The 26,248-nt window shown below is 36.4% G+C and overlaps 1 protein-coding gene across 1 annotated transcript in view; it reads right to left on the bottom strand.

The window, feature by feature from the left end:
- LOC109409153 (potassium voltage-gated channel protein Shaw) overlaps nt 1-20,618 on the bottom strand; it is a 125,128-nt gene extending 104,510 nt beyond the window's left edge. The window contains exons 1-3 of the mRNA XM_062847598.1: nt 20,578-20,618; nt 6,704-6,941; nt 6,380-6,598 (exon numbers count right to left, since the gene is read on the bottom strand). Coding sequence (XP_062703582.1) covers nt 6,380-6,598; nt 6,704-6,941; nt 20,578-20,618 — 498 coding nt within the window. The remainder of the gene's footprint in view (nt 1-6,379; nt 6,599-6,703; nt 6,942-20,577) is intronic.
- Between the last annotated feature and the right edge of the window lie 5,630 nt (nt 20,619-26,248).

Raw genomic sequence — 26,248 nt, 5'->3', positions numbered from 1 at the left:
TTTTTAAGATTTGTTGACCCCGGGAAATCGTATTAAAAATATTCTGCGATATTCTGATGCGCATGGTGTGTTTTTTTGCCCGCGCCCAATTGTTAGTTTCGATTTTTGGTTTGACCATAGCCGAGAATAAATGTGAATGCCCACACCGCACAGAGCACGTGATAGGAGAGAATTAAAAACATAGGGGAACGAATTGGTGAATGATGTATGTATTAATATAGAGAGGGAGAGAAAAATACTGGGCGGGTCGGTAAAGTAGGCCTACAAACTGAATATAGAATGAATTAGATTAAATTGAAGTTTTGAGTTTGAATAAACGTAGTAGAGAACCACAGACAAAATATTAAAGTCTTTTGAGCGAGGAGAAGTAATGTAGGGGAGGTTTCCGTGTTACTCGGGTCGTCTTCTAGTTTGTTTCTTTATTTTATTTTACTGGGGAGGTTGACTCCGAATCCAAGCAATGACTTCTTTCTAATCTTCCAGGAAACAGTGAGTGGTTTAAGTGCTCATCCAATCATTGATGAGAACAAGCGTAGAGGTTCTATACTATAGGCTAGCTGGCCTTTATGCAGTTTAACAGTCTAGAGTATAATCCAAGGGAGGGTCTTTTTGTTGCAACAACGTAGCCATACGTACTTCGCTGTCCTGTAATTGAAACCCCAAAAATCCCTTCCCTCGAGATGTCTCAGGCTGGGCAACCATGAAAACTGGTGGATACCCGACTAGAAGATTCTAACAAAAATATAACATAATTATAACAAACCAAGATATGTATAACTCATTGTGATATAATCATGTTCAACATCTTTGGTGTTTAAAAATAATATAACTGAATTGTATCATATTATGTTATAAATGTTGTTCAATAACACATTGTGAAATAATTTAGTTTTAATTCTTTGACATTCAGAACATCATTTTACACAATTGTATCAAAATATGATAGAAACTAGATTTCTTGAAGCTAAAATGTATATCATATTGTGTTATAATTTTGATCTGATTATTACAAAATAGGTTATTATTTTGATAGGACCGGTGTACTTTTTGTTACAATTTTAGTTATTTTAACATCATCTTGCATCCAGTTTATAACATAATAAGTTATAGAAAAATTTCATAACATCGTAACACAATGTGTTCTAAAGTTGATATATTTTTCTAGCCATCTACTAACATTACCGAAAAGCAAGTTCGAGTGAAGGTTATAAGATTCCAAGTTGAATTCTTTCAGATATACGTGTTGGGATTCTTACTGGTATTCATTGAAAAACACTGCCGTGATTTCTCCCGAGATTTCTTCAGTTATTGCACTGATTATTGTTACTGATAAAATTTCTTCAGGGATTTCTCCTTCCATTCTTTCAAAGATTCCTTAAGGGTATCTTGCGGGTTTGTTTTGGGTACTCGTGCCAGGATGCCTGCTGGGGGCCCTTCAAATATTCTTTCAGGTTTTTTTTACATTGTTTCCGGAATTTCTTCAATAAATAATAGCAGGAATTCCTTCCATTTATTTATTCGATTCCCTGAAGAAGATCCAATAAGGATCGAAATTTGGAAATAGGAAACATATAGTTGTTTTTGATCCTCGAAAAGACTGAAACGCCTCACAATTATACAAAAAGTCTACTAAAAAGTCGTCAAGGCTGTGAAATGTATCAACTAAAATTACGACCAAAGTGACTATTTGTATTACCGATCAAGGTAACGTCGGTGGGTTTAAGAATGGGTCATAAATTCATACTTCCACATTCATTGTTCAGTAACTTTTGCTTCTTTGCATGCTTATCCTTCCCGACTGGAAAAATATATCAACTTTATAACACATTGTGTTATGATGTTATGAATTTTTCTATAACTTATTATGTTATAAACTAGAGATGCAGGATGATGTTAAAATATAACAAAAATTGTAACAAAAAGTACAACGGTCTATTCAAAATAGTAATAATCTATTTTGTTCTAATCAGATGAAAATTATAACACAATATGACATAAATTTAAGCTTCAAGAAAACTAGTTTCTATCATATTTTGATACAGTGAGCCAATCCATACAGCGTTCCGTTGCGCAGTATATTTCGATAGATCAACATGGATTCTACCCCGGTCGCTCGATTGAAACAAACTTATGTCGAAATCGTTTATTCCCGACGGTGCACTGCACCGGTTTAGCAATTGACACCGGAAAAACGAACGGTTTCGGTGCAATTTGCTTATGATGGTATTAGTAAGAGCGCGTGAGAGCGTCAATGAAAACAATAAAGGATATCAAAAATAAACATGATCAATGTTTTCATGATTTCAAGGTTGCGACCATTCATTTCAAAGATTTACATTCATTTGCTATTATCTCAGTGCAGAAGCATGCTATCGAAAAACAATGTATGGACGAATTTAACCTTGTAGTTTTATCTGAAAGTTTGCCGAATAACATTGGGGTCGCACACGCATACCAAAGTCGTGAGCGAGCTGTGAAGGCAACTTTCCACAGCGAGAATGTAATTTACATTCACCGCGTGGAGAGTTGCCTTCACAGCTCGCTCACGACTTTGGTATGCGTGTGCGACCCCAATGTTATTCGGCAAACTTTCATATAAAACTATAAGGTTAAATTCGTCCATACATTGGTTTTTCGATAGCATGCTTCTAAACTGAGATAATAGCAGATGAATGAAAATCTTTGCAAATGAATGGTCGCACCCTTGCATGATTTCCGTGATGAACAAAATTATTTTTATTTCGTTTTATTTTTACTCTCTATATCAAATTTAACAGTTTTAAAAGTTTTCAATAATCTACTTGTACATGATAAACTTGTAATGATAAATGTTACTAGAAAATTGTTATCCAATGTTTTAACACTCCTAAATTATTTATCTTCTTCAAATTCTCGTAATATCATGATTGTTTAATTAGAAGCAACTTTTTAGATTTTAACAAATTCCGTTGCTCAATTAAAAAGGATGCTAACATACAATTGTAAACGATCTACGTGCACAAATTTAACACAAAAAAATGTTAAAGGCAGTTCAATAGAAAACGTTTAGCTACAACGTAAAAAAGAAAATAAATAAATGCTTTTTAAAACATAACATTATTGAAACGCAACTTATTATCAACACGCTTTAACCATCCTTTAGTGACATTTGTTTGACTTTCAATGTAATTCAAAAATTCTATGTTTATTGTAAGAAAAAAAAATAGAATATACGGTTGGAACTGGTTGTACCTACAAAATGTTACTTCAGTAATATTTCAGTTCAATTTGAATTAATAGATTTTTATTCTATTCTGGGCTTATCAAAACTTTATTACGTCAATTTTTTTTATTCATAATTAATAGATCACCATGCGACAGAAAATTCTGATGATTAAAATCATTAAAAGTAATCCACATATTTGCGTTAATCAAAAATAGTGATGGGAGAAATATACGTTGAATCAACTCTTTGAAATTTCATGTTACCGATAAATTTTGAAAATTCCTCAGAATTTGAAAGACGTGATAATCATCGATCAAGTTTAAATAATTTTTCAACGCACAGATTTGCTGTTTGAAAATTAAAACATCTCAAAATAAACGAATATCCAAGAAAACTGTTTACCTAATACCGAAGAGAAAATCATCATTCCTACCCAAACAAAACCACGATCCAAGTTCAGCGATATGCATGTATTGGTAAAACTAGCTTTGTACCTGCTACACCGCGCTCAAACTGGGTGTAGAATTTTCTTGCACCGGTGCCAATCGGGTGTCAAAACAGAACAGTACCTGCGAATAAACGAACGGTTTCGGTGCAAGTTTGTTACTCCCGGTGGCAAAGCGGTGCAGGCGGTGCAAATAAACGAATTCGACATTAGTCGAGCTCAGCTTTTTTGTTTGCAGCACATAGAGAATGGCTCACAAATCGACACAGTTTATACAGACATTAAGGCTGCATTTGATCGAGTTAATCACACCATTTTGCTAGCTAAGCTTAAACGTATTGGAGCTTCTGATAACCTCGTTCGCTGGCTAGAATCATATCTTACTAACCATTTACTCTTAGTAAAACTAGGAAACGCTGAGTCGTGGATCTTTCATAGTACGTCAGGTGTTCCACAAGGAAGCAACGTCGGACCGCTTCTTTTCTCGATCATCTTCAACGATAGTGATGCTCCAAATATCACAGCAAAATTGTACATAATTGCATCTTCGGTAGCTCTGCGAAACAGGCCCTTTTTTTATGCTTCCTTTCCATCCGACAACATATGGACAAAAGGAACCTATACGTGCAATGTGTGAAATTTTTAATTCTGTGTATAATCTTTTTGATTTTAATGTTAGCTGTGAAACTTTTAAAACTCGTCTACGTAGTCTTGTATAATGTTCTTGTTAGTTTTGTAACATTTTGTTTTGTTGTTTAGTTGCGTTAGTTTAGTCATGTAGACCTTTGTCGTCAGATGATGTAATTTTTAAATAAATAAATAAATAAATAAATACAATTGTGTAGAATGATGTTCTGAATGTCAAAGAATCAAAACTAAATTATTTCACAATGAGTTATTGAACAACATTTATAACATAATATGTCACAATTGAGTTACAATATTTTCAAACACCAATGAGTTATACATATCATGGTTTGTTATAGTTATGTTATGTTTTTGTTAGAATCTTCTAGTTGGTTTACTAATTGGAATGTCATCTTTGGTAATGCATGCACAAATGATGAAATAATATTTGTAGTTTGTAATTTTCCTTGAAACTACAAGTGTATGAAAATTGACCCATTCTCATCCCTTCGAGGGGGTGAGCATGGGTCAAGGGAACCGATGTTATTCCGCATTGACAACAGCAGGTTACCAACCAATAATATATTATATGATGGATATGAGTTTGAGATTCTAAAAACTATCAATACACCTAAAAGTGTGATGTTTCATCGAGCCTTCAAAATAGCATTTTAAAAAGGTCTTATTTTCAAGCTTTATTCGATGATTTATCAAAAATAAACAATTGCTCTAGAAACTATGTTTCTGACTGATGGCAACTACGAGGATGCCTATAAAATTGTTGTTTCGATATTCGCAATATTCGATGAGATATTTCAGATAATGTTTCGACCCAATCTCGCTACACTGTCCCATTGTTACCCCCTAACGATGGCACTCTCCATTGAGCACTTTTAATTTCATTTGTCTTAATCTTGTAAAAAATACGGGCTTGGTGGTCTAGTGACTACCGCTTCTGATTTATATGCAGAAGGTCCTGGGTTCAATCCCTGGCCCGTCCCTTTCCTCCTACTTTGTATCTTTCTATATACTTTCTCTCTGCTCTCTACATATACAACTCATGTATATAAACATGTTCATAGCCGCCGCTAGAACAGAAACGGGTTGAAAAAGCCGTTTCCCTTCCTTCCAAACTTTCACAGCACAGTGTCACAATCCTATTAGAAAACGCCTACAAGTTATGCAACCAAGCGAGCTGTGCCGCACATCTTCAAAATAATAAAAAACACACAATTCTATCACCTTCCCCTGGTACCCACACACCAATGTGTGAACCTTCTGCCAACCAATTCCCACCAACACTCCAACATCCGCATGAATTTGTGCTGGCGCAGAGGTATATTCGGCCAGATGTGGATACAAACGCATGCAATCATCACTTCCTTACCCCTTCCCCACATTGATCTGCAACCTGACGTGGCAGGCGCCATTGTCGCCCAAAAATAGAAGATCACCAACGCTCACACACTGAAGATGCCTGCTAGTCCCCGGCAGTTATCTCATTGGTCCTTGTGTGAGTGTAGCTGGTCTGGCGATACTGGAGTAGCATCCACGGGCGGTCAATCAAGCTCAAGCTCAAGCTCAAGCTCATTTGTCTTAATCTTGTAAAAAATATATACGGTATTACTGATCTTTAAGAATTGTCCGTACTCACTCATAAAACCAGTGAAGAGAATTGTCAGACAAAAGAGGCACAAAACAAGCAACAAAGAAGGTGCGACGATTACTCTTTATCCCTACTGGTGACAGATAATGACATGATCTCGAATTTTTTTGTTGCAGACAAAACGGAAGCTGAATTTGTTGCGTACTTTTCAACTCGTGAATAATCAATTATTACTAACCCAAAGTCGAAACTGTTTGATGATGGAGCTTCACCAGAGTTGCAGTGTTTACCGACTAGAAGTTACCGTTCGAAAATCGCAATGCAAGGCTTGAAAATCTCTAAACTCGTGTTGTACGATGTTAATCCCATTATTTTCAAGTTGGGACAAACTTATGTCGCATGGGTTGTTTTGTTGCAACAAATACAGGTTGCGACATTGTCATTATTGTTGCGCGATGGTTGAATTTTGATTCACTGCATAAAACCATTAACTTACCAAAATTTCCAACGTGAACCACGCATTGCACACGCACTCAATGTAGAAGAACGCCACGTGCGCGTTGGTTTGGGTCTTGTCCAGCACCCAGGCCAGGCTCCCGTTGGCCGTCCGGACCGTGGTGTTCCGTATCACCGGCACTCGCATATCCGGATGGGTTTTCAGGCAGAAGGACAAAATCGACACACATATGAAGAACACCGATATCACACCAATTATCTGCGGAATGTAACGAGTTTCGACGGAATTAGAATATTTGATCAATTTGGGTTTCAATATTTGGGATTGGCGGAGGTGGCGGTGCCGAGCCGATGGTCAACTCACTTTGGCAGCATTGGAGCTGTACGGTTCATCGAACAGGGACCAAATTTGCGGTTTCATGTGCTGCCACCAGGAAACCGTTCCGTTGTAGTAGTCGTCCTCGTAGCCAAATTTCCGCGCCAGCTCCTCTTCCGTGGGCTTTTCCGTGTCCAGGTCCAACCGTTCGAGGACGGCCAACGTTTCCTGCGTGTCACGATGCTGGAAGTAGAGACAGAGAGAGAGAGGAAAAACGGTGCACACGCTTAGTGGTATCCGTGAACTTTCGCTTGTTTAGGACTTTATTTAATTTGGACTGTTCATGCTTGCATGCCGAAAGGTGGTAGGGATATAGAAAAAGGTGAACATGGTTTCAAAATTGGTAGTAAAATAGGTAAGTTATATTCATATGTGTAGCTAGAGTAGAAGGATCCCTACTTTTTCAAAACGTTTTCGAAAAAAAAAAGAACCCGACTCAGCACTTAGTCTCGACTCCACCCTTGACTGGTATCGATCGATCTAAAGGGAAACCTAAATATATTTGCAGAATGAAGGTCGCTTTTTCCGAAGCTTTCACTTCCACAAAACGTGTTGTGGTGGTCTGGTCACACGTGTCGTCGTTTATGCCTACGTGTGCTCCCAGTGTATTCATCACCAAACAAAAAATACAACACCATCATATATTTAAGCTACGATGTCCACCACTGTTATCGCAGCACTCAGCAGCACCAACCGGCGGCGCGGCAGTGGCAGAAAGAAACCGTCATCGTCGTCCTTCCCAAATTTGGCCAGTAGTGGTGCCGCATGCTTGGCTCATATACGTGGTGGTTGACCGAGATCATAAATTCCAACCGGACGACCACGACGACGACTACGACGGTCCCACTGCAATCACAATCTCAATAAATCATTACCATGCATTGGGGCTGTCTGCGTTGACTTCTGGCTACCCCAGTCCACCTAGTTTTTGCGTGTTTTGGATGGGGAACGAGGATTTGGACTTTTGGGTGTGATCAAAGGGTGACGACGGCCCACAGGAAATCGGGGCTAGGCGTTGTGTTAATTTTGTGTAATTTATTAGCCATTGTTTTACGCGATAGGAAGTTATTTTTTATGATGATTCTGGAATTTCGAAAATGATTATCGTATAAGAGTAGGTAGTTTTTGTACACGTTACCTCATAAATGTGGCGAATGAGGTGGATCACGGATTTCCTATCACCAGTTCATTTCGCATTTCCAGTTATATAGTACAGGTATTACAATCGGGTCTCCTATAAGACGCTACCACCCACTTTACAACCACCGTAATTTTCCCGTTGTCTTTTAACCAATTTAGTTCATTTTTCAGTATTTGACTTGCCTATAATATAGCCTGACTGTAGGCAAAAAATCAACTGGATCGGATGCCAGGCAGCTGAGAAATTGCAGTGAGCGTAAAGTGGGTGGCAGCGTCTTATAGGAGATCCGACTGTATATTTTTCCGAATATGTTTCAAGTTAGAGTATAACTATTCAAGAGACTGACTATAAAAACACAATTTCTGGTGGTAGCGATGGTAGGCATGCTCTAAAATCTATGATCTTTTTATGGCCAAAAGGTGATAAACTGATCACGTGTCAAATTTTGGATACTATACACTCCCGATCAAACATTATCTACGAATTTACATAGAAACGTAATTCATTAAATTATCTATTTAAATATTTTTTCTCAATACAGGCACTCCATAGAAAAACGATATAGTGCAGCTCCGATTATCGTGAAACTTGATGAGTTTAAAGTTCATCGAAAATAATTAGACACGTATTTTTTATTTCGTCATTAGGGTGACCAATTTTCAGATAGGGTGGTCCTAAATACCAAGGTTTTTAAAAAAATAAAAATATTCAAAAAACCATAACTTTTGAATCAGTTAACCGATTTTAAACTTCTTTTTTTATTTGAAAGCAATTGAATTCTAGTTTTCAGGAAAAAAACAAACTTTGAATGGGCCAAATTGTGTGTTTGTGCAAAAAAATATGCAAATACATAAGTTTTTCACGTTTTCATGTTCTCGGGACCAAAGAGGTACCGTGGTATAATATTTTTCCAGAAAATTCAGGAAATTTGGCGTAACATATTAAAAAATTAAAAAAATATTTGTTTTAGTTTTTGAAATATTGATTTTTATCGAGAGTCATATATTTTAATACTAGCTACTCTAATATTGCATGATATTGTAAATCTTCATAAAACAATGCCTTGTATTGCTTTTTTGAGTGATTTTGTGGATTTAAAATATAATCAAATTAAAAAACCCTTATTAACCCTCTAAAACCCAACCCTGCCTCTAGACGGGGTATAGTTTGAGCATTTTTGTAATTTTTATTCCGTGGGCAATCAATTTTTTTTAAATTTTTGGCTGATATTTAGGACTGTTCTGTACATCTCAATATGGTTTTTGGTGTCTTTTAAAGCGAATTTACATTTTTAAAAAATCATTAAAAAATTGATGTTTTAGTCACCTTTCAAAAATCATTGATTATTGTGTATTGAATCGCTACAATTAACATATTTAATTTTTTTTCCAATATCATTATATCATAGTAAAATAGTTAAAGGGAGTCAAATACGCTCTTAAATTATTTTCCTTAAAATTACACGGAAAATAAAATTTTCCATGAAAAAAAATTTAATATTTCAACAATTATCGTAAAATCTTAAAATGTTTTAGTCTCAAAAAATCCGTTTCCCAAATAGGCTTCCAGGAAAAATATAAAAGTGTAGAGATGTTCAAAAATAAAAATTAGAAATATCAAAAACCAAAATCCACAAAAATCGAGAAATAAAAAGAATCATCTTCCAAAACATGTTTAAATCGATTTTAGATGACGAAAAATGATATTTAGATCAAAATCAAAAATTTGGGTATTAGAGGGTTAATCCACCTAGCAGTGATGGCGCCTTTCTCGTGCCTTCGAAAACCCATTTCAACAAAACAAAGACACATTTTGATGAATATTGCACTTTCCTACGTTTAATAGAAATCCATTTCATGGCATATCGTTTATTTTTTGAAGCTTTTATTTCTATGTATTTTAACCTAGGGTAATTCTACAATTTATCTTTTATCTGGCTTTTGATGTTTGAGCCTCACGTCTCTATATTAAAATTTGAGCCGCCTTTTTGGATTTAAATCTGAAATCTTGAATATTCTGGTTTCCATTTTTGGACTCCGGACTTCTTCCCCATGCCATATATACCCATTTTGCATGGTTTTAGGGCCAAAAACTTCATTAAACAGCCGCTATCTTGAATTTTTAACCGCCATCTTGAATATTCTGGACGCCATTTTTGGACTCAAGACATCTTCTCCATACAAAATATACGCATATTGCATTGTTTTAAAGCCTAAAACCCCATCAAATAGCCGACACCTTGTATTTGGAGCCGAAATCTTGGATTTTAGGCCGCCATATTGGATATTTTGAGTCGTCATTTTTGAACTCCAGACATCTTCCTCATACTAAATATACCCATATTGCATGCTTTTAGGGCCTAACATTCCTTTGAATAACTGCCATTTTGAATTTTGAAGTGGTCATCTTGGATTTTAGGCGGCCACCTTTGATATTCTGGTCGCCATTTTTGGACTCCGGAGTTCTTCCCCATATCAAATGTACCCATATTGCATGATTTTCGAGCCTAAACTCCATTAAACAGCCGCCATCTTGAATTTTGAGCCGCCATTTTGGATTTTAGGTGGCCATCTTAAATATTCTGATCGCCATTTTTGGACTACAGACATCTTCCCCATACCAAATATACACATATTGCATGATTTTAGGGCCTAAAACTCTATTAAACAGCCGCCATCTTGAATATACGGCTGCCATCTTGAATTTTGGGCCGACATCGTGGAATTGCCGGTCTCCAGTGTTGATTTCTGGACAGAATTCGTCAATCATGCTGAAGGTTACACAAATCGCCGCAATTTGATGTGACGTGTGATGGGACTTGGTTGAGTTTTATATACGTCCAGTTCTACAGGTGCTGGTCCGGATCACTAAAATTGCCATAACTCTGGAACGCCTTGACCGACCCGGACCATTTTTAGTAGCAAACAATGCAACACAATTCCGGTTCGATTCAAGCTATAATCCGAACATCGGCCAATGGGAAGTGCCTTAGAAGTGAGTGAACTTTTTTGTACACAGACATACATACACACAGAAATCATGTCAATTTGTTGAACTGAGTTAATTGGTATATGTGACTTGACCCTCCGAGCCTTCTATCGAAAATTCGTGTGAAAATATAGCCTTTCAATTCCCTTCGGTGAACGAGAAAGGCAAAAAAGTGTTTTGTATGGGAAAACTTGGCTTTTTATTTTCAAAAAAAATGCATATCTCAAAAACTAAAAAACGTACGTCTCTGATTTTTTGATATGTTGCGCCAAATTTTCTGAATTTTTCGATAAAATTATAAATCTAGGGTACCTTTTTGGTCTCGAGACCATGAAAACGTTAAAAAAACTAATATTTCTGCATATTTTTTGCACAAACACACAATTTAGCCCATTCAATGTTTGTTTTTTTTTCCTTAAAACAAGAATTCAATAGCTTTCAAATAAAAAAAAAAGTTTTAAATCGGTTAACTGATTCAAAAGTTATGATTTTTTGAATATTTTTATTTAAAAAAAAAACCTTGGTTTTTAGGACCACCCTATCTGAAAATAGGGTGACGAAATAAAAAATACGGGTCTAATTATTTTCGATGAACTACAAACCCACCAAGTTTCACGATAATCGGAGTTGCACTATATCGTTTTTCTATGAAATGGCTGTATATTTGTATACTTGATTTACAAACAACATTGGATTTGTTGTACTGAAAGCACAAAAATTAGAAGAATTTAAAGTGATTAAAAGATGACGTATGAGTTTTATCAGGAATTGTTCCTCAAATTTTCTCAGGCATTATTCTAAAGATTCCACTTGGGATTATTCCAATAATTCTTCGTGATAAAGCTGTGATTGCTCCAGAAATTCTGCAAAAGATTTGTCAAAGAATATTGGGGCTTCTCCAGATTTTTTTTTTCTTAAACATCCACTGGAATTCTTTCAGGAACTACTTCATGTTTTTTTTTTCTTTCTTAAGATTCCTCCAGAGATTATTTCAACGAATCTTCTACGAAATTATCTCAAAAATATCTCCAGGAACTTACCAAGATTAACAAGAAATTTTCCCAAGAATTTTTGCCTTTGCTGGAAAGTTAATCCAAAAATCTTTCCAAGCATAAAAAAATGGAATTATTTCAAGGATTCTTCAAAGGAATTCAAAAGAACACATCTACAAAAAATGTTTCATGCTTTGTTCTAAGTTCTAAGATACTTTAAGAGGTTTTTATAAGGATTCCTCCAGAAGTTCTTCTATGGATTCCTTCGGTAAACCTTCATCTGGGTAAGAATTGTATTGCCGATGCTGCCATGAACACATTTGTTATGCTCGGTCCCATCGCTCCGGCCCCAAACGTTCAAGAAATCCTCAAGAAAATCTCCCTAGTATTTTTTCCAAATATTCTTTCAATGCATTCCCTAGGAACTCTTAAATGAGATTAAGTGGCAATGTTTCTGAGGATTTTACTAGGAACTCTTACAATAATTCAAGAGTTTATCTATAAGCTATTGTAATGGTTTTGCCAGAAACTCTTTTAATGAAATGTTTAATATTTTTTTAAAGGCTTCATCCCAAAATTCTTCCTAGGACTAACCCAAAAATTTCTCGTTTTTTTTCAAAATTTTTTTGAAATTCTATCAGGAAATCTATCTACAATTTCTTTAGATATTCTTCTAGGGGTTTCTCAAGAAATTCATTCGATCAAAGATTTGCCATCTTTCAAGGCTATGTTCTGAATTTTTTCCAAAGCTTCCTCTCTAAATTCTACGAACAATTTCTTCAAGAATTCTGCCAACGTCTTCTCCAAGAAATCTATTAAGCCCTTATCCTCAAAGTTTTCAAAAAACTTCAAAGAATTTTTCTAAATTTCCTATAAATTTCTCCAGAAATTATTCCGCTGATAAATCAAAGAATTTTCCAAGGGTTACAAAGGTTTCTTCAAATATTCTTACAAGGTATTCTCCCAAAACTGAAATCCTTCAAAGCTTTATCAAGGAAAAATTCATCAAGGATTTCGAACCGGATTTTTAAATACTTTTTTCAAAGATCCACCCAAGATTTTTTTCAGGTTTTCTCTCCAGTATTTCTTCCAGTGATCTGAATGATCAGGTATGCTATCCAGTAATTATTTAAATGATCTTTACAGGAATTCAACTAATAATTTCTCCAGAATTTCTCTCTGGGATTTTCTCAAAAATTTATTCATGGATTCTTCTAGGCAGTCTTTTGAAGATGTATCCAGAAATTCTTGAAAGAACTTCTTCAAAAACTCTGCCACAGGAATTCTTTCAAGGATTTTTTCAAAAATCCATAAGAGGATTTCTCCCAATAATTCTTCCAACTACATCTATGGGATTTCTTTAGCAAATTTTTTGAAATTTTCACAAGGACTTCCCTGGAAATTCTTCTGCAGAAGTTACTAGAGAAATTCTTTGTAAAAAATCCTTGAAGTGTTCTTGGGTGAACTTCGGTAGTATTCTTGTATGGATTCTTGAAAGAATCCTTGGAGGGACGCTTTGAAAGAATCCTTGGAGGGTTTCTGAATAAACCCTTGGAACCCAGCTAACACAAAGTCGTATACGATGCAACATAGGATGCTAAAGTGGAGGACATATACGTACATGCTCCCATTTACCCGCGTGAAAAGAGTGCGTATATCGCCTCCACTTTTGCATCCTATGTAACATCATATAAGATCGTGTGTTTGCTGGGAAGTGTTTTTTTTATTTTTTCCTGGAATCATAGATAAAAAAAACTTGGGGAATGTGTTGGAGAAATTCATGAGATAAAGCCCACAATAAGTTATTGGAATAATACCTAAAGGAATACTTAAAGGAACTCGTGCGGAAATCTTTGAAATGTTATTGGAGAAATTACTGAAAATATCAAAACATGATTTTTGGAAATTAAAAGTCTGAAGGAGTTGTTGTAGGAAGTTTTGTACTTAATTTTAGATTTTTTTTTTCGTTGGGATTTCGCACAACACAATTATTGAAACATTCTTGGAAAATGCCTTCGGATGGTTCCAGGAGGAATTTATCGAAATGAATGAGGGAATTCCGGGAAAGTGCAAAATAAACCATTGAGCAATTTTTGGCGCAGGATAATTATTGAAGAAATGCTAAAATAAATAAATAGATAAATAGTCGTTGGAGGAGTCTCCTAAAAAAACTGTATAAATCTTTAATAAATTTCTTGGAAAAGTTCATGAACATTTTTGCATAAAAATTCTGTTCAAAACCTCAGATTTTGGAAAAGTATTGAAGAAAAACTTGTAGAAACTCATGATGGAGGCCTTGGAAAAAAAATACTTAACGAATTCCTGAAGAAATCTTTGAAATAATTGCTGAAGAATGATTGACTTTATCCTTGGAGAAGACTTGCAAAAAAATCTGATCAAAATTAATCGATTGGGAGTAAATACACTCCCGATCAAAAGTTTGGGGTCACCCCATAAAAAACATATATTTTTTTTAGGCCCATATTTCCGCCAATTTGCGTCAGATTTCGAAACCCTAGGTCTCATTCAAAAGATAATAAGTCAAAGAAACTTTAAACATGATTTAAAAGATTCTTTGACTTATTATCTCTTGAATGAAACCTAGGGTTTTGAAATCGGACGCCAATTGGCGAAGATATGAACCTAAAAAAATGACATGTTTTTGAGGGGGTGACCCCAAACTTTTGATCGAGAGTGTAAATAAATAAATAAACTTACTGTCCAAACTGCCGGCAAGAATTTCTGGAAAAAAATCTGGAAGAATTTTCGGAAAAATACTTGAGAACGTTTTACACATGAACTTCCGAAAGACATTCCAGAGCAATGCCTGTAAGAATACCCGGAGCAACGATCTGAGAAAATACTACAATAATTGCTGTAAGAATTATTACAGCAAGGGAGTTTTGGTAAAACTATTCAAGGAACTTCTGAAAGATCTCCCGGTAGAACATCTGGACTAATTTTGAGTCAACACTCTGAAGAATTCTCAGAGGGGTTTCTGGAAGAATTCCCAGTGAAACTTTTGTAAAACTTTCCGATGAATTTATGGAAGAGCTCATGCATGAACTTTTGAATGAACTCAAAGATGCTCTGGAAGAACTCTCGGTAAAACATCAAATTCGTACCAGTTAGGATAAAGAGTAACCGCCACGCCTTCTTTGTTGCTTGTTTTGTACATCTATTGTCCAAACATTCTCGCCTGTGAATCAAAAATATTACAGATTTTTGGAAAATTATGGAGATTTCTCAGAAACTTTAATAATTTCGTACAGATTTTCAGATAAATAATACAGATTTCATTCAGAGCTCCAGCAAAAATGGGCAAACATCTGATACATTTTTTTTCGGATTTAATTGTGGCAACACTGGTTCCAAGGATTTTCAAAGGTGCTTCAGGGGGTCCCAGAGGGCTCCAGAAGATCTCAAGAGCGTTCTAGAAGGTCTCAGGGAGGATTAAGGAGCCTCAGAGGAGTTTTTGGGAAGCACAGATGCTAGCAGGAGGTGTCAGAGGAGTTTCAGAGGGTTCCGAGAGTGCCATATGTGAGCTTCAGGGGGTTTCAAGATCCAGGGAAATTCGGAAAGGTCCCAGGGTTGTTTCAGGAACTCTCAGAAGCATTCCAGGATGGATCCAGGGAGACTCAGGGACTTTAGGGGTCACTGTTGCGTTTGAAGGTGCCCCGGGAGTTTCAGGGGATGCCTAGAGGTCTCAGCCTCCCTGCGGGTCTCATAGGGTACCAGGAGCAAGGATGGGATCATTCATTTGCAATCATTTACATTCACTTGCTGTTAACTCGCTTCAGAAACATCACAGCAAAAATCAATGTATGGAACACTTTTTTTTTTGTTTTACCTGAAATTTTGTAGAAGAATATATTTGCGTAGAATCAATAGTTAAGTCAACAGAAGGCAGCAAACGCAACTCTCCACGGAGGGAATGTAATTTACATTCACCACGTGGAGAGTTGCTTTCACACGGTATGCGTGTGCGACCCCAATGTTATACGGGAAACTTTCAGATAAAACTTCAAGGTTAAATTCATCCATACATTGTTTTTTGATAGCATGCTTCTGAGCTGAGATAATAGCAAGTGAATGTAACTCTTTGCAAATGAATGGTTCCATCCCTGACCAGGAGATCTCGCAGTGGCGTTTCGGGGGAGTTTCAGGAGGTTTCAAGGGATATCAGGGGCGTTTAAAGAAGACAAAAAAAGTTTCAGAGGGGCACCTGGAGGTCTCAGGGGCGTTTCAGGGCAATTTGATGTCTTTTCATGGGGTCCCAGGGGGTTTCATCACGGGCTCCAAAAGAATCTGCGGTCGAAAAAGATTCACCCATGCACCAAATGCACCATGTACAAAACGCTAATAAGACCGGTGGTCCTCTACGGGCACGAGACATGGACCATGCTCGAGGAGGACCTGCAAGCACTCGGTGTTTTCGAGCGACGCGTGCTAAGAACGATCTTCGGCAGCGTGCAGGAGAACGGTGTGTGGCGGAGAAGAATGAACCACGAGCTCGCTGCACTTTACGGCGAACCCAGCATCCAGAAGGTGGCCAAAGCCGGAAGTCTACGGTGGGCAGGGCATGTTTCCAGAATGCCGGACAACAATCCTGCAAAGCTGGTGTTTGCAACTGATCCGGTTGGCACAAGAAGGCGTGCAGCGCAGAGAGCACGATGGGTGGACCTGGTGGAGCGTGACCTGGCGAGCATTGGGCGCGACCGAGGATGGAGAGCGGCAGCCACAAACCGAGTATTGTGGCGTACTATTGTTGATTATATCTTGTCTTAAATGTGATGTTGAACAAATAAATGTATGTATGTATGGGGTTTCAGAAAAGGAACTACGAAGTCTCAGGTGTTTTCAGGGAGGTTCCAAGGACTCTCAGGGACTCTCAGAGGTGTTTCAGGGTGCCTCCGAGGCAGAGATGCCAGATATGCAGATTTTTCTGTATTATACAGATTTTTAGAGGTTGATACAGACAGGATACAGAGTACAGAAAAAATACAGATTTCATGATTAACTGTTAATCAACTATAGCTAATGTGAAAGTATATTTAAGGCAACTAAAAAAAAAAAGAGAAAACGATCTCCTTATACCATTTTCATCCAGCTCTCTTGTTCTGGTGAGTTTTTTTTTCTATTTCGGGAATTGAACCTAGAATGCTGAGACTGATCCACGATGAAACCCGGACGCGCTGCTAACGATGTGTACTACGATTACCATGCGTTTGCACATGGAAAAATGTGCAATATAAAGTAAGGTATACTCCGCTCGTGCCTTGCTGAGTTGTGTTTCCAGCAGCTCTAAAAAGTTGTGCTAGGGTGCTGAATGCCATCATACCCACCCAAATCCATCCCATTCGAAAACAAGTGATTACGGAACCGATTGATTCTGTTCTTGATGTTTTCATGCGTGCTCATTTCTGACAAAAAAAAACAATAATAAGGAACAAATCAATCCTTTATTTTGGGTATAAAGAAATCGGAACATGCTTAATAAGGAAATCAATATCCCATATCATTTTTGTTTCCTCAATACCTAGTTTGCTTTATGTCACCAATCAGAAACCGAAAAACCATACATAACATAAATTTCATCTGAGTGTGACGCAGCAATCCATGAAAACTTGGGTTTGGTTTTCTTTTGTTTTGAATGGTTCTGTTTTTTGAAGTATTTTCCGAGCTATTTTCCGATTTTTTTTTTGGAACTGAGGGTTTTTCTATTTACAACGATGCAAGCTTTAGTAAATGCATATATGAAGTAATAAATGCTTGCATTATTGGATGCCATAAAGCTTTTAATATGGTAATGCAATGAAGCATTCAACAACGGCCCTATAGAACTATATCGATCTGTCAAAAATTCATTATGATTCAATGCATTCATAATGTAGAATTAACGCTTCATTACTTGATAGATGTGGAATAAAAGTTATCTTGCATTAGTTAATCTATTTATACGAGTGAATTAATGCAATGATATAATGCTTATGATTACTTGGGAACCCATCAAATTATCTATATTTTTCACATTTGACCTCCATTTTCAATCATTTCATTACAGAAAATTTTTCTTTAGAATTAATTTTAAATAAAACAAATATTACGAAACATAAAACGTCCAAAGCATACGTTAAGGGCGTTTTTTATGTTTTATCACGTTGAAATCCTAATCTTGTAATATAAAACTTTTAAACCTTCGCCCAAAATGAAGTTGTTTAGCAAGTTTTCAAAAATTATGTTAGTATAAGGAAAAATCGAATAAACTATATCTTTGCTGATTCTTTTTTATGTGTATTGTTGTTTGCTTGATAATTTGCAAGAGTCGCGAATTTCCAGTGAAATATGAAGATGCAAGGGAAATTTAAGCTTCAGTACATGAAAAATGAAATAAAAGTTGGAATTTTTGCTAAGCAAAAGACCTGGTTTTCTTTATGCTTTTCATTTTTATATGATGAATGAAAATAATGAGAAAACATACGAATAATGTTTTCGTTGTAAATTGAAAATAATGATAGTTTTTTAATAGAATAAAATCGAATCGAACCTGAGAAGAAATAGCCAGTACACACCTTTTCAAACAACTATAAAATTGTGTTGAAGATAAAAAATCGATAGAGCTTTTGGAAACTACAGAGTACGAATACAACCTGCAAAAATATGATGCATCGAATGTAGCAAAAAGAACACTTCATATGTGATGAAAATATTTGAACATTCTCAACGTTACCTTGCAGATGAAAAGAAAAGAATTGCGAACGCGGATTGAACTCAGGTCCTTTGGGTGTGAATATTACGCCCTAGCAATTTTGCCCATCTTAGCTTGTTGAAGCACAAAGAAGGCGGCATGGGAGGTTTCATTTTCTAATTTCGGTAAAAGGCGAAGAGGCGTCTAGTGTATGGAACACCGGTAATGAGAAGGGTTTTTTAAAGTAATTCTTGCAGGGATTCCTTAAGAAATTTCTAGAGGGCATTCTTAAGATATTCCTTGCTTAATTTCTCCAGGAATTCTTTTGAATAGATTTCTATGGGTTTCTTCTTAAACTCCAGCATGAACAACTTTACACACTCTTCTGGAGATTTGTTTAAAAAGTTATCGAATTTTTTTTGTCGACGGATAACTTCATTGATATATCCACGGATTCTTCAAGAAATTCATTCAGAAATATTTCCAAAGATTTTCTACGAAAATTCTTTAAGAAATACCTGAAGAATTTATTTCTGGGATCTTTGCAAATGTTTTGTCATGCGTTCCACCAAGGATTTCCCGAAATGTTTCTCCAGGTACTTCTTTTTGACTTACTTTACTTAAGAGTTAGATTTCTTTCAGAGTTTTCTGCTTATATTTCTTTAGAAATTCGTATGTGAAGATATATTTATCTGCAGAGATTTCATCAAGATTTCAAAATTTAGAAGTTCCTTATTGGAGTATACCTGAAAAAAAAAATTCTGAAATTCTTCAAGTAAATTATTTACAAATCTTAAAGGAATTTGTTCGGAAACTCTTCCCAGGGATCTACAAGATTTTTTGAGAAATTCGTTCAGTGATTCCTGCAGAAACTCCTTCATGTTTTTTTTAGAAAAATTGAAAAAAAATCTTGATAGACTTCTGGAGTAATTCTATCAATGCAAGAATCCTTGAGAAATTTCTGCAGTGATTCCTGGAAAATCCGTGGAGGAATTTCTAAAGAAATCTCTTAAAAAAAATGCAGACATTGCAGACAAAGGTACTTTAGGATTTTTTTAAGAAATCCTTCATTGAATTTCTAAAGATTCCCTGGACGATTTTCTGAAGGAATCCTTAGAAGAACTGCTGGAGGTACTTCTGAAGGATTCATCGAAAAAAAACTCGTGCAGTTCATGAAGAGATTCCTTGGAAGAATATTTTAGAGAACCAATAAAGAAATAAAAAAAGAGATTTTTCAAGGAATCTTTGAGAAACCTACAAGAAACATTTCTAGAAAAAATCTTTGAATAAAGCTTATTAGTAGTTCCAAAAGATTCTCTCAACAATAGCTGCAAAACTAATTGTTGAGAAAATCTTTTGAAAAAAAAAATGAAAAAAAGTCCCTGAAGAAAGGTCTGAACAAATCCAAAGCAATACTTCAAGGAACTATTGGATAAACTCCTGGAGGAACTTTACAGGAAAAACCTTCGAGAATTTTTAAATCCCGAGAAAATTTCTGAAAAAAATGAGTAATCCTTTAGGTAGAAATTCAAGCAAAAATTTCTGGAATGGTTCTTGAAGATTATTTTTTATAATCTCTCTATTTATGTGAATTTTAACTTATGCTAGTTCTTCATACAAACTGAAAGTTTCTTAATTTCTGATAGAATCTCTGAATGTTTGTTAAAGAAAAATATCTCCTGGAATTGCGTCTTTTCAACATACGAGAGAAGATATCCTGAAAAAAATTTGGAGGAATTTTTCCAAAAATATTTTAAAAAATATATTAAGAAATACAAGCATAGCTTATGTAGAAATGCCTGGAGGAATTTTCTCTTTAATCCTTTAAAGAATCCCTTGAGGATTTTCGAAAAGAATTTCTGCGGAAACTCGTGAACCAGTTTCAGGATATTTTTCGAGAAACTCCCAGGAAAGTCCCAGGGAAAATTCTTGGAAGAATCCCTGGAGAAATTTTCACAGACGTAAAAGTTCAGAATTATTAAGAATAGACTTATTTATTTTACTATTCAAAACCATAACGTTCTGCTATTTACACCGTTTAGTGCAAACTTACTGCAAATAGAAATGTTCGTGCAAAATTCGGGACACAAACATGTTGTTTACATGTTGAACCCACAGATTTCTAACGGGGTCTGACAGGACTTTGGTGTCACAGTTTCAAAATACAGACAAATACAGATTTTCTAAAATCCTGATACGGGATTTTTGGAAAAATCATCTGGCATCCCTGCTCCGAGGAGTCTTTCCCAGGTCAGTTCCAGGGAGTCTCAGGGACATTTCAAGGAATTTCATGAGCATTGTAGATGGTCTCAGGGACGTTTCAGGAGGTCACAAGGGGTTTCTAAGGGATATATGGGGGTGTCAGTGGTGTGTCAGGAGCGGGGTCTCATGGCTAAAAACTCTGTAACTCTGTAGACCGGCAATTTAACCAACTAACCAACTAACATGTAACGATTCTGCGGAATAGAAAGCCAAACTAACTCCGAAGCCACACCAGGAATACTTCTTTTTTAACATATCCATCTCTCTTTCGGCTTAGATGCCAATCTACAACACACTTGCGTTTATGCGCACTAACTACAAGTGAGCCGGGGCCCATGGCGTAGTGGCTGCACGTTCACTTCATAAGTGAATGGTCATTAGTGTGGGTCATCGGAAGCGTTTTCTCAGATCAAAGCTTTTTTGGTTCCGTTTCGGGTCCTGAGTATCTGTGCAAAATTTGAGCACGGTCGGTTGCGTCTACATTTTGCGCATTGCAATTGAAATTTGTATTGGATTTTGTATGGGAAAACATACTTTTTTGCATTTTAGCCATAAGTTGAAAAAGTTTGTCTGAAACTTTTCAACCGATACTGTAAAATGATACCCTAGGATGTTCTGAAGAACTTTGTTGAAGACCGAAAAGCGATCCGATGCTTGTGAAAATAGTTATAACCAACGAACCGCATGTTTTAACATGTAAATGAATAACAATAGCAACAAAATCATGATGTTTCGCCAAGCAATGCCAACGCTATAACTTTTTTCATAAGCATCAGATCACTTCGCGGTCTTCGACAAAGTTTTTCAGGACACCATAGGCTGTTTTCACTTTAACGGTTACACGGTTTTAGAAAAATTCGAGCTTGTTATGAGAGAAATGCAAAAAAGTGTGTTTTCCCATGTAAAACCCCATACAAACTTCAAACGCGATGCGCAAAACGTAGACATAACCGATCGTGCCCAAATTTTGCACACTTATTTGGGTCCTGAAATAGGATCAGAAAAGCTTTGATCTGATGGGATACCATTGAATTTTTCACTTTTCCATATAAACGATGACCCACTCTAATGGTTATGGGTTCGATCCCAGCCCTGGCACTTGCAATTATTCGTCAGTTGCTCTTCCCCCCGAGAACGGCTGACACCTGACCCTCTTCTGAGCATATGCTCTAATGAACCCGGAAACTTGGATATCGGCTAAACGGCAACTCATAATGGACCCCCAATCGGACTGGAAAAGGAACAAGAGCCACACATCAACATCATCGTGCTCATCATTCTATCATGGATAGAGTAGAAAAGTGACAGTAGCGCAAAAGGCAACCAGTTCGATACAGTAGAATTAGAATATAAAACATTTAGGCGCTGTACAAAGTGTAAGTGCAGCCGCCAATTGGAACCGCTCACGTAGTGCCCTAGTGGACAAATAAAGAGTTGTAAATTAGGTTTACTGATTTAAGAATAAAACTATAAGTGAGAGCGAATTACAAATTAATTTATTAAGCGATTACGGAATCGAATGCTTTCGATCTTTTTGTTTTCATGCGTGCTCATTTCTAACAAAAAGTACAAAAATAAGAAACAAAATAAACAGTGCTTCAATCAATTGTTTTTCGTGGGATGAAAATGGGAGCCACTTGTGTAATAAGGGAACCAATATCCTATTTGTTGGCTTATAAAACTAAACCATATAAAGTGTAGAACTAGCGTTATGTTAAAATACACATAAATAAATAAAAAAAACTATGCCTTATTTTTCGTGTCACGTCAAGTGTCGGCACATGTTTTCAAATTAGAAAAGTACTGTAGTAAGTTCTACGTGAATGAGGCCGATGCAATACCTGATTTGATAGTGCACCCGTTCTACAAAATGTTCGATATCCAAACAGAATAGCCAACCGGCGGAAAAAGTTTTATTCGATTTCCGTTTGATCATTTGCAGCAGCGACACATTTTTTAAAGGACGGAATAAAAGTCCCGGAAACGATATGGATCGGGCGACCACACAGATAGCATCATGAAAGAGTTTGCCAGAACTGTCTCCGGTGAATTTCAATCGACAGATTTCCTGACGAAACAAAACTTTCTTGGAATTGAGAATCGCGACGCTTCTGAAGTTGGAATGAATGGCAGCGGAATTTTAAGGAAGCGGAAAATAAGCTTGTTTGTTGACGTGCCACTGCCATTCCAAGCTCATTTCTGTTGGAGATATTTTCAGTTGGTGTTTGTGAGCGAAGGCTTTTATTTTCAGAGACGGAGTGAAGAATAAATGACATCCTTTATTCCAGGAAAGGAAAAATGGACATATACAGCCAGAAAGCTTTGCCTTTTTGGACACTGTCAAAATGCAGGGAATAACATCCAATCAGAAGACAGTTAGGGTTATAAAAGTAATCTTCTACAAATTTCAGAAAAGAATAGCAACTTGTAACGAAATTTTCACTCCAGATAATAATATAGACTTTCAAATTACTATAACTCACATCCAGCTAATGAAGTAACCTTCCCATCCCGGCTGGTCGAGAAATAACTTCTCTGTAATCAACTGTCCATCAACTCTCCCAACAGCACCATCAAAATTCACTGTTTTACCTCTTGGTGAACATAACTGCCGCCCACCACATCCATACAGCGCCCCATTTGGAACTCTTAAATTGAACATTCCAGCCAATGAATCCCCCTGTGTTCCGCATTTCCCCTATACTTACTTTTCGTTCTTCATCAGCAATCTCAGAGCGCAAATAAATCAAAGACTAAACCCATTTCCATTTACTAAAATAAACAATCACCGAGCGTACCCAGCGTGAACAGCAGCTTTATATGTCCGACCATACACTCAGGGAGCACAATTTTTTTTTTCATCCATCCGGTTACTCTGGAGTGGTCTTTTTTATGTACGGATGGGAAAAATATAAGTGAAACTCATCCTGTTTCGGTACATCAACGGTATGAAAGCATTACCCGATTCATGGAGACCAACATAGGACCCATCACCATACGTACCTGTTTCGCAATTGAACATACAGAATGACATCCATAAAAAACAAACCGATGAGCCGACGCGGCTTTATCTGTCTGCAGTACACAAGTGTGTAGTCAGATTATGGCTCGAAAAAGCTCGTTAGCCCCCGGGTGATTCCCGATGCTGCTGTGGATTGGAATCGTGAATCCTTCCGGTGATACATTTTCGTGGAAATCGTGAAATCAGAAATCGTGTGCGGATGTGTATTTTTACGTGTTTTTATTACTTTGCAGGCAGATCAAAGAGCTGCCGGTGCGGGTTTCCAATTGTTTTTCGCTGTCACTGCGTTTCGACGAATATGTAGTTGAGGTGGTTTTATTGTTTTTCTTTTTTGACATATTTGTTCAAATTAAATTGTACACCATTTCTCAACTATCTGAAGAGTGCATTGCATCAAGTTTTTGGCAATACCATAAGTAGGAAAACCGCTATTATTGAGTTGCCTCAATAACGTATCTGCTACGAGATTCCACAAAAGCGGTGACACGACTCCCCCTTGGGGGCATCCACAAACACTCAATTTCCTAATCGTTGCTTGACGCCTTGTTAAGAAGTGATATCGGTTTTTGAGTATTTGATAAAAAAGACAATTCACACCGTCTTCAGCCAGAGGCTGCACAGACTGAACACATTACTTACACTAGACAACGGACAATACACAGAACATCCAGTGGCCCAGTGATGAATTTTTCGTTTGACGAAAAGTTTCCACCGACTGGAGCGGGAATCGAACCCACACTCCGAGGCTTACGAGACACCTAAACGACCGACGCCGCTAACCGCTCGGCCACGAAGCCCACAAATAAATCCAATTGGAAATCATCGGAGATATACCATGACTCCGTGCGGCTTCCAATATGGCATCGAAATACACGTTGTCAAATGCACCTTCGACATCTAAGAAAACTCCAAAACTAGGTTGCTTTTGACTGAATGCTTTCTCGATATCGTAACAAAGTTTGTGCAAAAGAGTCACAGTGGCTTGTTTAGCATGGTAAGCATGTTGGTTCACATGAAAAGGTACGTTGGTCAGATGAACATCAATGCGTTCGAATTATATCAGAATAAAATAGGTCAAACAGATGGGTCTGAAACTTTTGGCTTCTCCGTACGATGCACGACCCACTTTCGGAATAAACTTTGCAGTAGAATCTTGCCAAAAATTTGGGAATACACCTTGCAAAAGAAAAATACAACTAGTAGTTTTTGCCTTTCGCGTACACCAAGTGTCCACAGTGCCGTCAGTGCAAAATCAGATTGATTACTCAAGGTTTCCATATTTCAACACTCCCAATACTGGTACGCCACCAAGGAAATGACATCAGTTCACTATAAGCCGTTTTACGGTGTGACAACAATGTTGATGATGACAGAGCGTTAATGATTAATCATAAATTTAATCATAATTAATGATTAATGATTAAGATTAATCAAAAATCATTAATCATAATCACTAAAATTTATTATTTAATCATTAATCATTAATCTTAATCACACTGATTTCTCAATTTAATCATTAATCAGTAATCATAATCATAAGAAAAAAAGAATTAATCAATCATTAATCATTCATCACCAAAAAATGATTCATCATATAAAAAATTTGATCCAACTAGAATTGGTCCAAATGCTGTTCTAAGTGTGATTCTTTTTTCAAAAATCTCTCAGACAAAGTAACTTTTACTTTTGAAACTTCAAAAATATTTTTAGCATCAAATACCTTTAAATCATTTAAAGTTTTTGTGATTGATTAATCATGATTAATCATGATTTTTAATCAATGAGCCGTTTTTAATCAATAATCATAATCAATAATCACAGATAAAAACAATTTTAATCATTAATCATAATCTTTAATCATCCTAAAAATCAAATTAATCATTAATCATAATCAATAATCACCGAAATTAGAATTTTAATCATCAATGATTAATCATGATTAAAAATTTTGTTAATCATGAACGCTCTGGATGATGATATTAATTTTCACAGGTTGGGACGCCACCTCCTGTCAAATTTTCATTCATAAAATCGTCTAGTAAAGTGGACTATTGCGCTTCATTAAGAATTATTCCTGGAAAACCTTTCCAGGATTATCGCGAAAGGGACATTCTTGCTGGAATTCCTTTTCGTGAGAATTCTTCCTAAAATTGTTTATAAACTTTGAAAATTTCATTCAATTCGGTTCACTGGTTTCCGAGGCACCACAGTTCAAAAATTCCATGTCTCAAAAATAGTGTTTTACGAGTACGGTTCTGGCTTCGCAAAAGATTAGCCAATCGAGTAAAAATTTGTACCAATGATGCACATATAATAGGTTGACGAACAGTGAAAATTTAAGAATTTTTGATGCACTCTATGAAAAGTTACAGCATGTTGAATTTTTTGTGAGAGAAAAAAAGTTGCCAGCCCCAAGCATTTTGGCCAACCCCTGTATCTT

This window comes from Aedes albopictus, chromosome 2 (genome assembly GCF_035046485.1).
Source record: "Aedes albopictus strain Foshan chromosome 2, AalbF5, whole genome shotgun sequence".
In the NCBI taxonomy this organism is placed as follows: Eukaryota; Metazoa; Arthropoda; class Insecta; order Diptera; family Culicidae; genus Aedes; species Aedes albopictus.
This window is presented reverse-complemented; position numbering and strand designations above follow the sequence as displayed.